We start from the raw sequence: 15,838 nt of genomic DNA on the forward strand, positions 1-15,838 counted from the left end.
CCGCCTTTCCGCGAGGTGGCGCTAAATGATCGTGTTGACAAAGTTTACCTTGGAAAAAAAAAAGAGCAGTTTTGTCTATTGACAAAAAAAATCCCAGAAAAAAAGACATTTTTATTTTCAATGGTCATATCCAAAGTACCATTCATTCATTCACCAGCAGTACAAAAAGAAAAGTAATTTTGAAATAAAGCACCTTTAGTTCGTAGTTTTGAGCAGCTGGGGGCGGTGTTTGGAAATACAACCCGGTTGGGGGAAAAATTCCGCATAAACTAAAAATGACTAAGCACAGCAATGTGACAACTAAGAATTCAGATGTCCCTTAAAAGACTTCGCCTACTTATTTACATGAATTGCAAAAACAAAAACATACCCTTGTCTCCTTTCCGAACATAAAATCACTGAGTCATAATTCTTCAGCCTGATCCCAGACTAAATTCTCCTGCACACAAACCATAAACCCCGAATCCGGATTAACTCAACCGGATGATCTCAAACTTTTTCACCCTCCGATCTTTCAGAGGCCTCAGCTGGAACCCTTCCTCGACCTCGGCCACCAACTCTTGCGCCTCATTCTCCGTCCCCCCTTGTCCCCCATTGACCCCCCCTGTCTGTACATCCTTGGGACACTCCCCGTTGTAGGTCTTGACGTAGTCGGCCACCCGCCAGCCCCGGAACTCCTCCGGCTCGGCGCAGATGAGTCCCGTGTGGGCGACGCCGGGGTGAAGCTTGAGCCAGTAGATCAAGTAGTGGATGTTGTAGTCGCAGATCCACGGGTTGTTGCCCAGAGACATCTTACGCAAGAAGTAGAGGTCCTCCAGGACGCCATACTGGAAGTAGTGAAGGCTGTTGTTGGAAAGATCCAGCTCACGAAGGTAAAGCAGCCCTGCGAACGCCCCTGGCAGGAGAACAAATGACTTGGTAAAACAGTTTGCCCCATACAGACTTCTTCCGCTAACAACCCTGGATGAACTTAGCTCCGCCCCCAGGCTTGTCACTTTAACAACTCGATGTAAGGGTTCGCAGCTAGAGGCATGAAGTTGATACTTGATGCTCTTCTTTTTAGGGAACGTGCCAATTTTTTTCTGATTTTTTTTCTAATGGAGATGCAGTGGCGTTTACTGGACTTGTTTTTATCAAATAGAGCTTTGGCGCCATCTTGTGGTATTTTAGGAAAGTTTAAAAAGAGATAAAAATGTAAAAATTTTTTGCACCGTTATCAAATGTCAAATAGAGCTTTGGCGCCATCTTGTGGTATCTTAGGAAAGTTTAGAAAGAGTAAATATGTATTTTTTTTACGCTGTTATCAAATATCAAATAGAGCTTTGGCGCCATCTTGTGGTATCTTGGGTAAGTTTAGAAAGAGACCAAAACAAATTTAATTTTTTTTAAACAGTTGGGCACCATGTCCGCTGCCAACCCTCACAGGAAATGAACGCGAGTGTCTCGTACGCTGACGAGAAATGACGAGCTAACGGTATAAGACATTTCCGAGCGTTTCCTTTGCCCTCGAGCTTCGCTTTGATCGCAACGACGAAGGGGAGGCATGCAGGAAGAAGGGGGTAACCATAGTTTTAAAAATAATTGGACATATAAAGAAAGAATGGAAGAGGATGAGGGAGACATCCTGTTTTATCTCTGGCTTGCTTGACCGTGACCTTCCAAAACCGTCTCGGGCATTTCCCTGAATACTTAAATAGAATCTCAAGAGGTCGTTGGATTATTTAAAGGAAATATCTTGTTTCACCTCATGTCGAAAGTATCTATGAACTTTCAAAATGACTCCTTAAAGGGATATATGATATGACTTTTTAATTTTTTTTTTAAATTCAAACAAATTTCTCAAAGGATCCAATTATGCTTGAATGAAAATGTAACTCGTACCTGTGTCTATTTGATTCAGGCTGGTGCTGCTGAGGTTGAGCATCTTGAGGTCTTTGGAATGCAGGAACTGCTTGGGCCTGAGATGTTTGATGTTGTTGCCGGATAGATCCATTTTCACGATGTCGGAAGGCAGGTCGGTTGGGACGTTGCTCATACCTGTCAGGAAAAAAATGGAGTCGTCATCACATCACTTATCGTAGTAATTTGGCCGTAAATCGTGGATGATTTTTTGTGTTTTGGTGTTATGGCGAGATCGACAGGTGATATTATTTTGACCAAAAAAAATGCAGCAGAAATCCTCATGCACATATGTCAAAAATTCTCCGGACCTTACCACTAACAATCCAGGCTAAACTAAACCGGGCACACAAAATAATTTAAGCTGAGCTGTATTTGTCAACATACAGTGGTACATTCAATTTTAAAATTTCATTTCTTCAAAACGCTTGGAACTCAAAACAATTTAAATCCTTTCTATTTAAATCTAATAAAAATGCTATTAATCACCTCTAGCCACCCAAAAAAATATCATAAAAAACATACTTCTGATGTGCGACCACAAGGGGGCGTTATACAACACATATGGCAGCAATATAAGGCTTTCCAAAGAGGATAAAGAATATATGCCGTTGAAAATGGATAGATTGTCTGTCTACATGTGTTGCGGCACCATTTTTGTTCAAAAAGCATTTGCTAGTTTGTTGTTATGAACACTTGAGCGTGTTTCACATCGACTTCTTTGCATCTGTTTTGTTCATCTTGTCTTAGAAATTCGCAAGTTCCCACAGGTCACTTCGGAGTCAGCGGGAGCCCCCAAAGCTCTGATTTGTCCAAGTCTAGCTATTTTCAAGATGTTGCGTAGGTTGTGAGCAACATTTTCCCTTTTTTATTTTTTTATTTTTTTATTTCTTTCAACAACAAACATAAGTGTCTGAATGCGTTTCCAAGGTGCACATTTGCACATTTCCCGTTCTGATTGGCTTTTAATGCACGAACCAGGTGAATCCCACACGCCGGCCATCATGGCGGGAATATTCTACCCCTGTTGTAATGTTTGTTGTCAAGACTTTTTTTTTTCAAACGGAACCAGAAGTCTGGCCCGGATTCAGTTGTCAGATCCAAAAAAATATTTTCATAAGCTGGCCTCTTCAGTGTTTTGCAGCATCAAATTAAACATGGCTGATTGTCTTAGTCGTAAACCAGTTGCAGGTGAGCGGATGTAATCATATTCATATGCATTCTACGTTTCATCTTTGCCGTTGCGTCGTTTCCTGCACGGACGTTGTAATTTAGTCGCCGACGGTTTTTACAGTGCAGATGTTGCGGACTTTATAGGCGCATTTAGCCGACCCAGATGTTCTAAGCCGTTATCATGTTTGCCGTAAAAGTTAAACGTGGATACGGAAAAACATCTCCAAGATTCGGAGAAGACTTTTAAGGTAACATTTTCATGCTCCTCTACGGACTTGCAATCGAAAAGGGAATCCCACTTTTTTCCTCCCCAAGTTTGTAGCTTTTTTGGAGTTTATTTGCAGAAGACAGCTGGAAAGTGTTTGGCACATCTCATTGCAAAATGACTCTGGGACTGGCTGTGTGTCATTCGGACCAAACACAAAAATTCTCTCTGTCCAAAAAGCCGTGGTCGAGGAAAGATATAATTTCCTACGTTGGATACTTTGATGAAAATAGATTGACGAAAGGCACCCGTCATAAAAGTTTTGCTTTTAAAATTGATCACGACAATATGTACGTTGAGTCAACTCGAAATTTCAAGTCAGCAAATTTATCTGTCTTTGAATTTTCTAGTTCAAGTCAGGATAGCAATTTTCACAGAGCCAAAATGTGCAAGCCCGGCATTTGAAGGGAAGCCAAATAATCGTTGATTTATTTCAACTGGCTGACATTAATCTACATAGCATGACTTCCATAAGTTATTATTGCACATGGTTTATATTGTTTAGACTACGCGATGGTTTTTTGGGGCATGTTGGATTCAGGCCTAACTTTTGGCAAATTATAGTTTTTTCAGCCGAGGTATTTTGCTTTATGTAGCCGCACGCAATTTAGCGTTAAAGTCAGCAGTTTGTTTCAACGGGGAAACCCGAAGCGCCTGCAGTCAAACATTTGTTTCATAACTTTGGCACACGGTCCGGTGCTGAACAGGACCTCCTGCAGGAAATGTCTCATTACCTGTCAGAAAGTGCCGACTCAGCAGAGTCGTGTATTTTGCTGTTTTGAGTCATAGCGTGAATTAAAAAGTTGCTTTTAAGCATTTGTTGTCTCTGCACTCATCTGTCTCAGTTCGGAGAATGACGTGGCGCCTGAAATTCGCTGTGGTTCACCTCAGAAAAGCAGCTCTCAGACCACAGGGGCGGCGCCATTTAGACAAAAAGAAGGAAAATGTGGACGGAGAGAAATAAAAAAAAAAAAAGTCTTCAGTTTGATTTCTCCAGTCTTGTTTCCAAATTGGTCCTGTCTAAATTTAATGTAGGCTTGGTTCTCATGCCTGCTATTTTCTTTGGACCAGTACTACTTATCACAAAAACCAAATTTAACTTGAACGTGTCAATATTCCTCTAAGAGATTAACAGTCTTGTTGTTTAACCCGTTCACTGCCATTGACGGATATAGACGTCAAGGTTTCATTTTTATAAATAGTTTATATTCGTTGTTTTGGATCAATTAGCTACAGTCATCATGCATGTATTGCTTCGGGTCGTACGAAAAAGTCAAGGTTAGCTAGTTAGCATGATCCAGTTTTACGAGAGCTTAACAGTTGAAACCAATCCATGTGTTTATTCTACTCAAGCACACTATTGCGCAACATTTTAAATAGCAAAACTCGGGTTGCATCGTAAACCGGATGAAGTGGAACGGCTGGGAATCAATGTCAGGAGTCAGATAGAGACCCCATTCAACAGTCCTAGTGTAGAACTACTCGGAAAATATGCTAAACGTTCTCCCTCGACCATTTGCCCGACACAGATGGGCTTTGTGGGATTCTGACTCAGTGAAAGATGATTCGAAAGATTTTTTTTTTTTTGTATCTGAATCAGGCTCAAAGACTGAAAGAATCTTTGTTGAGGTCGTGGGAGCTAAAAGGCCTGTTCATTGTTTAGAAGCATGAAGATGAGATAAGAAAGCAATATTGCGGGATAATCGGGGTCGTTGATTCTAATTCAGGTGTGATCATCTTCTTTGGGGATAAACAAGATTGAAAATTGGAAACAGAACCAGATGACAACTGGACCTCCTTCGATCTTTGAGTCTCTTCAGTCTTTGGTCGCTGATTCCAATAGCCAAGCGACATTTAAAAACAACACTTGATGATGTCAGCTATTTTCTGTCCTCTGATTGGTTGATCATTCCCATGGCCAATTGGCAACTCGATTCGAATCACCACCGTGATTATTTTGGGTCGCTCTTTGACCATGCTCACCTTTATAGCTGCAGTCCAGCAGAGGTTTGGGAAACATGTAGGTATGGCACATGGATGTAGCCATTGGTTTTTTCATAGGTGGCTTTAGTTGAGTCTCATCCACCTGGTTGTCACCTGCACACAACGAGTCCACGTTCAGCTTCCTCAGCTTCTGGCCCCTCAGCGAAAGAGGTTCCGCGCACTTGGCGTAATTGCCCAGGTTGCGGTTACTAGGCACCTGCAGCGTCCTAAGTAGACTATCCAACGGGCAGTGACAGCTCCAGGGGTTGTCGTAGAGACGGAGGTAGGTAAGGCGGGGCATGGGGAGGAGGACCTCCTCGGAGGCTGTTTTCAAGCTGTTATGTTGCAGTAGCAGCGTCCTGAGTTTGGAAAGTCCATTAAACGCTCGGTCTTCCACCATGGAAATGTCATTTTGTTGAAGGTCCAGGCTCTTGAGTTGACTGAACTGGGAGAACATGTTGTCCCTCAGAACCTAAACAACGAGATGTGGGAGTTGTTGTCATTTAAAAAAGTACTGACAATCAATCCTAGGAATGATAACAATCCCAGAGTTTCATTAATGCAGAGTTAGAGGTTTGTTTTGTAATTAGCAAAAACGTAAACAAGTCTGGGTTTACTCTTCTGACATTTTAAAAGCAACCGTTAAGCTAAAATAAATTGATAATATTCTCTATACTGTCGAAACAGAAAAACGAGGTTGCTGATTGAATGAACCAGATTTCCGTTTGATCCCAGTCACCCCCCACCCCCCTGTGATGGTGCACAGATGTTCATGGCGTCAACAAACTGGCTGTAATTTATTTGGGTCATGGTGAGAGGTCAGATCCACCGACTGGATGGAAATGAATCCAGAGAGCTTAATTGGAGACATAAAAGACAGTCTGGACAAGCTGTGGCTTGGACTGCAGCAGGTGTTACGTGTCTTATATCCCGAGAGCTGTTTGTACTTGCCTGGATTTTATTCCTGGCCAGTAGCAGGTGGTGGATATCTTTGGGCCAGTCTTGCATCACGGTGGTCAACTGTCTATCTTGGCAATCCAGGTACTTCTCTCCCGCTTCTATGTACTCCTTGCATTCCTGAGTTTGGCGCCTCACGACGCCAGCCCTTCCTCTACCCCGAATCCACTCGTCGGTTCCTGTTTCCTTGGCGCTGGACCTTGGGCCTCTGCGGGGCTCGGCGGACCGGAGGAGCAGCAAGAGGCACAGTACAGCCAGAAGATGCATGATGCCGAAGGACGGTAGTCAGGTCGAAAAACGGCGTGATGGATTTTTCACAGCTAGAAAAACAAACAGGAAGTGGATTTAGTTCTTGCATGTATTCAATTCCAAAATTGGATTTCACATAAGTAAGAGTCGAAACCTCTTCCAATCATCACACAGACACAAGTCTCCCCAATGAGTCAGTTCCAACTGTACCAAACCGCAACCCTCCCCTTGATGGTCTCGCTGTGTCTTGCACATTGGAACAAGCCCGTCACTGCAGAATGATACTTTTGTGTGAATAATCAACCGGCAACGGACAGAAACAGCTGCAAACGTATACGCGGATTCATTTTCTTCATCCCGCCGAGTCCTCGTATCCAACCACAACAACCTTATCCTGCCTTAGAACTGACTGCATGTTGTCCAGGTTAAATTTACACCTTTTATCTGCACTAAACGATAATCCTATTAATCCCCCGATGTTTGTTAGTCACTCTCTCCATGTCACCCAGCGTATCATCTTTCCCAGCAGTTGAAACATTATCGCTCTTTAAAACTATACTTCCGTTTATAGCCCGGTCAAGCTTATTTTTTTCCAAGCCGTCGGAAGCGGCTCAGGTCATTTTGCCATTCACAGCTGTTAAGCAGCAACTCATCTGCGATGCAATACATTCCCCAGTGGTTCGCCTCATACCCACAGCAGCCCGAATTAGTCATCGCAAGCTACCATTATTGTCCCAACCATGTCGCTTATAAAACTTCTGTGCGTCAATATTTTTGCACAGAGCTGTGGTCGGGTCCATTTCCAGGGATGTGGCTTAAAATCTCCAGACTTATTGTCTGCCAGTAAAAAAAAGACCTTAAAATGACATTTTTACACGACACAAGGTGATTTTTGTCCAAAATCTGGCTTCTCTATGGGTACCACTCACCAGTTATGTAACATGTTTACTATTCCATGCTAATCTTTTCTGCCAAGTACCAAACTGGATTCCCGCCAGGAGACTTAATCCTTCTTCTCCCTTTCTTTCCTAATTCCATATTAGGCTGTCAATATAACATGTCGGCATGTTTCAGGGTGTTTGTGTTAACTGCTTATATTAGGTGCAAATTGAACTGACATTTATTTTTAGTTTTTTTTTTTTTTGTGGCAATCATTTCCAGTCTGGGGAAAAAGCATGCCAGCTCGGGGAAGACAGACAACTCTTTAACGACGGGGAGGATAGTCATGATGATTGCTAAACCATTGTTTCTGAAAATGGAAGAATTCAATTGGTCATAAATTGTATTCATGGATTTTCCCAAAGCAATACAATTTACAGATGTGTCTTGAAAATAAAAGTTACAGAACAGATGTGTGGCCATTTATAGATGTGTAGCTTTGGGCACTTGAATTCATATACAACCGGTTGTTTAAGGAAAAGGGGTCCATACACTTTGGATAGGTCATTTGACGTCAACCGACCAAAGAACAGACCACCTAGAGGAGGAAAAACTGGATCAGGGAAACACAGATGGATGGATCTTCCATCTATCCTCAAGAACATGAGTCCTTCGACAGAACATCTATGAGGATCTTGGCATTCATATGAACTAAAAATTGGCACCGACTGAAAAGCTTTTGAATGCATCGCCACTTCCGAAAAAACTTCAAACATGGATCTCTGCAGGGAAACCCTTTTCTGACACAAGGGCCACTTTGTTGCACAAAGAAAGAAAGTAGAACCAGAAGGACAGAGAGAACAAGGACCCCATTTTTTTTCTCAACGCAAGGGACGGTATGCTTGGGTTAATCACGACAAATAACCAAATGGGTTTTTGATATCTGCCTGAAGCTCAAAATCCAATATGAGGGATTCAAGACCTTACAGTAGAGTCTGTATGTCGACTCGGCGAGCGTTAGAAAAGATCCCTAAGTGCTTAATTGAAAACAGATTTGTTTGTTTCTACAAGGAGCGACAGAAAACCTGTTTTTGAAATTGAGTTTCTGAAACTTCCAATTTTTTTCTTCCGACTCCCCAAGAGAACAAACTGTTCCATGTTTTTCCTTTGTGTTGGGATTTTCAATGTATAGTACATTGCTGGTTTCAGCGTCACCCCCTCAACACCTCCCACAAAACCCCCTCCCGCGTCTTGGCCACGACGCAGATCCACTAAAAACCCTTCTGACATCTGGATTTTGTCTTTGGTGGGAAATCGGTACGGTCTGCGTTCATTCAAGTCATTCATCAATGACTCAGCTCGTCGTCATGGGCACTCGGAAAGTGATGAAAAGCCGACACCTGGACCGACCTTGATACTCTTCATAGTCTGCGTTTTAAGGAAACCTAAGACTGTCTCCATTGGGGTCCTCTGTAATGTAGCTGTGAGAAACCTGGAAGTCTATGAGCCTAACTAATCAGCACATGCAAGTTAAGCCTTTTCCCTCCCCTTCCCTTCTCTAAAATTCCAAGCTGAAACCACATGTGGCTGGAATTTTACTCACACGGGGGGCATGTCCCCTCTTGCCCCCCCTCCGTCTGTCGATTTGCATTAAGCTGCATGTCAAGAACAGCTGAGCCCAAATTCCTCTTTAAAATGTATATACAAGATACAGTCATTAAACAGCCATAATTACCCAGACTACTTTAAAAACATTAACCCCGCCTGCTCAGGAATAAGCCATCCTTATCTGGACCGGTGGCTCGTCACAAGGGACAGACTAGTAAATCATGGAAGTTCCTTGGGGCCACCATGAAATGTTTTCTTCTTCCCCCCGCAGAAGAGATCTTGGCCTTGTCGGAACAGGACTTGCATCAGCAAAACTGTATTTTGGCAAATTGGGTCAGTCATCAAAAAAGTCATTTTGGGACTGTTCACATTTGAATCCATTGTCTTATAGAATTGTATGCAAAAAGTATGAATGAGTGTTGTAGCCAGCCCCACACACACACACACACACACACACTCGAGTCAATCCTTGAGGGATTGTAATCACAAACATGTGGCAGGATGTATATCAGACGGAAACGGAATACAACGGTGTCATGACAATCCTACCTGACCAGGGAGCGAATCTGGCTGGGGTCGCCCAATTAGGACCTGCAGATCACCGGTGTGTCCCGCGTCCCCGGCTCCTAATCCTGACATGAGCGCGGCGTCCAAGCCAAGAACGTCTGCCTCTCAACTTAAAGCAGGGAGTGAAGAACAACTGGCTGCTCCTCCACTCTCTCTCTCTCTCTCTTGCTCTCTCGCTCTCTCGCTCTCTCTCTCTCTCGGGAGGGAAGATGCAAGCTAATTGTGGGGACCGTGTGTGTGGTTTAATGTTACATGTCACACTCGCAGAAAAGGGTCTGCACTGGTTTCAACAGTTTTGTTGTTGAATTTACTAGATACATTTTAAGTAGTCTATTTAAAAATGGACCTGGATACAAATGATTTTATTCCTAAACCTAACCCTAACCCTAACCCAAACACCCGTCCTTTGTGGATTTAAGTCTATGATGTAATCCAAGTCGACAACAATGTAAATATTTTTTTTGCGTTCCAGATCGACGGAGAGGAAGAGCGTACTGCTCTCCGTCAAATCAAACAGCTTCCAGTTTCTCTTTACCCCATCGCTCACTTGTCGGGTGATACAAAACAGCTCCCACGTGGTTTAATCGGGCGGGCTATTTGATAATAATGGACCTGTGTCACTTGTTATTCTTCTTCTCTCCAGTGGATCAACAGTTGGTGAAACGGCACCATATTAGGACGGCTATTATGCTCGCTCTGAAATGGATTGTTTATTGCCAAACTCTTCCATTGGCTCCAGGGCACTTAGAACGGCACAGGTTGAAGTAAATAGGAGCATTGGGGAGGACCTACGCTACCAACCGTTAAAGTGTGTGTGGAAATTTGGAGCAGTGGCGGGATAAACAGTAGCTTGTGCGTGGTCGCATCACATTACGCAATAGAATAATTAAAGGCTAAATTTTATGGATTTTACTTTCATTCACTGCCAGTCGAGTTCAAATAGAACTTTGACGTCTATAGGCGTCAATGGTAGTGAATGAGTTAAAAAAATAAATCCTCAAAAAAAAAATTCTTACAAGATTAGCAAACAAAAGTGGATCAAAGAGGCAACGAGAAGTGAACTTTGTAGCCCCGATATTTGTGGAATTTATTAAAATATTAGAGAAAGCTGCAAAAGGGAGGTCATGGACTTATCCAAGAAAATGTCGCAATGATTCATTGCAATCATGCTATTTGTAGCAAGTTTGGCAGCGATGTAAACACAAAACACAGCCGGCCTCTAATTAGCTTCAAGCTTCCTTGCCTCCTTACTCATCTGTATGTTGTCATTGATGTTAGCAATACTTTCCTTTATCTCGTATAGAAGCAAAAAAGAGAAGTCCTAATTAAACAAAAACACATTTAATCATTTTCACAAGCTGTCATGCTGCTGCCTTTTCCCTTCCGGGATCTTTTTTGTCTGTCTTTTGTTGTCTCTCACTTCTTTTGTTCCTCTACTGTACCTGGCCGCCGTCCATCCCATAATGGAAAAAAACCGTGCAGATGCTACAATTTAGGTCGACTAAACGATCCCATATCGGTATTCTACGACTTCCCTTTTTTTATATCGTCCTATCCGCCCGTAAAAAGACAAGTCAGCATGAATCACCGTTGAGATCAAGGATGGTGTGTTTTTCGCAGACGTTTCAATCTTCCTCACAAGATTATCATGGTGTTGTGATTTAAAATAGTCTAGAAGGCATCTAAGGACAGCCAACGGAAAGGTGAGTGAAGTTTTTAAAATATGTAGACAACACCTCTCAAGTTATCCTTGAATTATCATCAGTTAATTACATCACTTTGGGTGTTAGCGTCTTGCTAACCTTGCTAGCATGCCAAATGGACTGACGCAAATAACCTCCTGCTTTGCAGATTTTGGATGAGCACGGCGGGAGGGCAGCTAGAGGTCACCAAGACCGGATATTTCCGCCTTCCCAAACAAACTCTGGTGTCTATTTTATATGATTGAGATGTTTTCGATCTTTTTTTTTAACCCCCAGGCGAAAATAACTTTTAGGGTTTAAAAACAGTTTCATTTTCAAACACAGACAGGATTAAGTCATTTTAAAGTCTTAAATTACGGCTTTTTCTTCCCGCGGCGTCTTTTGTCAGGTCGTGACAGACCGTAAGAATCGATTTAGCAATACCATGTAGCCATACTATCGGATCATATTCTCGCATGCTCTAGCATGATGATGACATTCCTTCTTGGTGGTAACTAGTTCACGGAATTCTGCCGGGAGGGGGGGAGGCAAATTTTTCAGCCTATGTTGTTGGGTAGCGCATATAGACTGGACACAAAAACACTCCCAGCTGGACGAGTAATTATTTACATATGTAGCTGTCTTTTATCAAAGTTACACAAGAATCTGCGGTTTTTTTCCAGACAATGTTTTCGCATAGCAGCATTGAACGCAACTTGGATGGGATTCAAGTTATTTATTAGATTGTGTTTGATATAAGGGTATGAATTGACAATCGTGTCTGTGATTGAGTCAAATCGGTTACTCGGTATGCATTTTTGTATGACTTAAAGACATTACCTAATACTGCTGACTATGAGGGGGGTCATAGGTCATTCAAGATAATACCCCCCCGAAGCTACATATCGTCATTGACCGATCACTCATCCCTTGCTCCTACAAAATTAAAAACATATGTCCGGGCTTGTCGGCATACTCATTAGCTGTCTGTTTTTTGGAACCGCTAAGCTACCCGCTGCTTCCATCCGTGTGGTCAAGTTGCGGTTGTGCCCGTGTTCTACAGTACCGTCATTACTTCGACACGCTGTACGGGGAAAGTGCTTATTAGATGGTCATAAAATAAAAAAGTTATATGGTTTATGATTCAGTAAGGTAGCGGTTATGCTAGCAGCTAAGAAATACGGATTTGGTAAGCTTAGGTGGACATTACAGAATTCTAGCTCCACCCCTTTTGGTACCGTTCAATACCAATTTGTTGTTTTTGGTGCACGGGGAAAGTGCTTATTAGATGGTCATAAAAAAAAAAAAAAGTGAAGTTATATGGTTTATGGTTCAGTATGGTAGCGGTTATGCTAGCAGCTAGCGAATACGGATTTGGTAAGCTTAGGTGGACATCACAGAATTCTAGCTCCGCCCCTTTTGGTACCGTTCAATACCAATTTGTTGTTTTTGGTGCACAAATAGGAGTCAATATTTTTTTTATGCCGTTACGGTTCACTTTTTCGACTTTAATTTGCTATTATAGACATCCATCACCCTCTCTGTCATTATGCCGTTGGATCCGAAGGCTGCTCCTTCCATATACTCCTCAGAAAGGTTTCCAGCGTTCTTTTTTATTCTCACCACAGACTGAAAAATGAAAAATGGGAATATCATGCAAGGAAATGGAAAACTGTGTTCTTCGAGATGCCACCGCCATCACGGAAAATTACATGTCTGTCTCTCTCTCTGTGGTTTGAGTGAAATAGAAAATGAAAGGAAAGAAACCAGCTTGGTGGACACAGGTTTTTTGGGATTGGGATATATTTTGGCAGTTGATTTGATTTTTCAAATATGTTGTTGATGTTTTTTAATAATCATAACCCCAAATGGGTGGATGAATTTGGCAGTAGTTGGGATGAAAAGGGAGCACTGGAGCACTCCATAATAAAAATACCTATACACACACGAAGCAAAAATCTATGGAAATGAAGTGAACAGCTGAAATTAATTGTTCCCATCCAGCTCGCTTTTTTTTTTTTTTTTTCTTTACTGTAGCTTCAGTGAAAACGAGAAAGTGCTGCTATTCTCCCTTGACAGTTGTTTGGTGTCCTCAGATGGGTACCCGCCGAAAAGGTCACGTCTGGATTCAATTTACTTGCCACAAATTCCGCCACTTGCCCACTTATTTGAACCTTCAGCAAAACGTTTTTGTTTTTTTTAAAAACTTAAATGCATCGCTTTGTGGCAAGTATTTACTTAGCTGCAGTGAAGGTTTACAAGTTCAGGATCTGTCTAAGAAAGATGGTGAGTCAGCGGGTGCCAGTAAACTGGGTAGGGGGGGGCATTTACCGTGAGGGTCATTAAGTGATCCTAAGTGTGTAGTCTTTGGTACAGACATTTAAAACTAAGCCTGTTTTGTTTCCAGGTGTTGCCACTGTTGCAACACCCCCCTAAAAAAAAAAAACAGTCCAAAACAAACTCTGACGTGATTTAATTTAGTTGTGTTATTGCAGTTTTAAATCTAAGCGTAATGAAACAATGACAGCTGTTGGCCAACCCTTTTGACCAATGTCTGTTTTTTTTTTTTTTTTTTAAACTTTTCTCGTTGCCGAACAACAAAACAGGTCAGAGGAGGATTGCACGTCGTCATGGCAACGCTAAAAACATGAAGTCAATTTTATTTGCATCACGCCGGTTCACGACAGAAGTTATTTCGAGGCGCTTAACACATTTAGCGGGGTAAGAACCAACCACCCAGATGGAAAGATGGACGGACAGACAGAATTAAACTAACAAAAGAACAGATTAATGGTGTTCCCATTCATTTCAATGGGAAAGGATGATTTGAGGTGTGTTTTTTGTTTTTTTTAAGGGCGTGGTCATTAGATGAATGGAACCCTTACCTCAAGATTTACTTGTTTATCAGCGAGCGACAGGAAATTCCGATTTTTAAGTTGCGAAACCGTTACGGTAATTTACGGCTTCAACCGCAATCCATTGTATTCTCCGAGTTTTAGTCATCATCAAAACACTTTGATGACTAAATCAGACTTTTTAACAGCACATCTTTTTGGCAATAGAGCTGTATCAAACTTTCTCAACCCTCAATAGGTAATGAAGTGTGTACTCTTCATTTCAACCCCTCTTTAGCTTTTACTCTTCCTTGTGAATAAAGTCAGATGTGTCAAGGACAGAGCAATTACTTTTTAAAAGTGTGCAAATGATTCTGTTGAAAGCCACCATAAAAGCGTCTGTCTGCCTTTTTTAAAGCACTTCAAACATCTGTTTATGAAGTGTCTCCAGACACTCAAGGACAAAATTGTTGACGAGAGAAAGCGTTCACAGTATATGTAGTATGGAAAAACACCAATAAATATGATTAATGCTTAAAAATAGCAGAACATGCATTAAAAAAAGGGAATCTTAGTTGTAATTGTGACTCCGCCCCTCATGTGCTCATAAAAACCATGTCATGGCGCCCCCTTAAAACACTTCTGGCCAAATCCTGACACACACACTACATCATCGGTATCAATGCCACCGTCACACTGATGGCGTTTTCACATTTTTCAAAGGTGCTGGAAAACGCTGACGCTGCACTATCAGCCTCCAATTCAAACATAGACTTTTTTGCAGCTGTGTTAGGAAGAAGCCATGCAAAATCCCTATAGAGGGAAAATAAAAGCTGCCAACATTACTACTGAACATACTCAGTAATCCCACTCTTCAGTCATGCTTAGCAAAAGCTCCTCTTGCGTCATTTTCATCTGTTGTCCATTATGGAGCATCAGTGATAAACTGGTGTTGGAAAAAAATCCTGTGACTTTTATCCGGGTTTTGTGAGTGGAACAGGGCGACCAAATGAAGTTTGGATTGGTTTATTGAAGGGAAGGGAGGTGGATGAATAAAGACACAAGAGGGACAGACTCACGGACAGCAGACAGGAAACAGAAGTCCACCCGGGACAGATTCAGACCGGTGGGGGGAAAGGGACGAGCAGGTCACGAACACCAGACGCGGAAAGTAACAGTAGACACTAACAGGAAGAAACACACGGGCAGGGTTTAAATACATGAGGGAGCAGGTGACAGTCATTACGGTAATGAAGGGGCGTGGCTAAGGGAAATTGCCGGCCGAGCGTCCTCTGGCACGGATGATGGGGAAGTCTGTTTATAATCATAAAATGGGTTTATGTAACAAAACATGGGGGGGGGGGGGGGGGGTAATTAAAAAATATATGATGAACCCCAGAACTCGACTTGTCTGTATTGTTGGGCAGGATTGTTGATTAATTTAAATATCTGTCGATTTAATGAGTGTCGGTACAAATAAATATAAAGTTGCGTTGTAAAATGTCCTCATTAGTGTCACAGGCAAGTTGATGCCGACCCCTTCTGATTTTGGGTGGTCCAATGTGTAGCCCATAATTAAAATGTGAAAAATAGAAAAGTACATACAAGGAAAAAATGTTTTTTTTTAGTCATAAACGGGACTAAATAGTCATTTAAAAGACCCGCTTAGTGCTACACTAGATTGTAAATAAATTACTATATTCTGGCCCCTGCTGGACAATTCAGGAAACAAATGTATTTAT

At 42.0% G+C, this 15,838-nt stretch overlaps 1 protein-coding gene across 2 annotated transcripts; it reads right to left on the reverse strand.

The window, feature by feature from the left end:
- Positions 1-91: 91 nt before the first annotated feature.
- lrrc17 (leucine rich repeat containing 17) lies at positions 92-15,282 on the reverse strand. Of its 2 annotated transcripts, none has more exons than XM_049761286.2 (5): positions 15,176-15,282; positions 6,272-6,597; positions 5,321-5,792; positions 1,882-2,037; positions 92-895 (listed from the first exon to the last, which is right to left on the reverse strand). In XM_049761286.2, exons 2-5 carry the CDS (start codon positions 6,542-6,544, stop codon positions 471-473), a joined length of 1,326 nt encoding a protein of 441 aa, XP_049617243.1. In that variant the 5' UTR covers positions 6,545-6,597; positions 15,176-15,282; the 3' UTR covers positions 92-470. The 2 variants fall into 2 exon arrangements, with proteins under 2 accessions (XP_049617243.1, XP_049617242.1); XM_049761285.2 differs by lacking the exon at positions 15,176-15,282 and adding an exon at positions 9,563-9,989.
- Between the last annotated feature and the right edge of the window lie 556 nt (positions 15,283-15,838).

The sequence above is a fragment of the Syngnathus scovelli genome, chromosome 22 (assembly GCF_024217435.2).
Source record: "Syngnathus scovelli strain Florida chromosome 22, RoL_Ssco_1.2, whole genome shotgun sequence".
Lineage (NCBI taxonomy): Eukaryota > Metazoa > Chordata > Actinopteri > Syngnathiformes > Syngnathidae > Syngnathus > Syngnathus scovelli.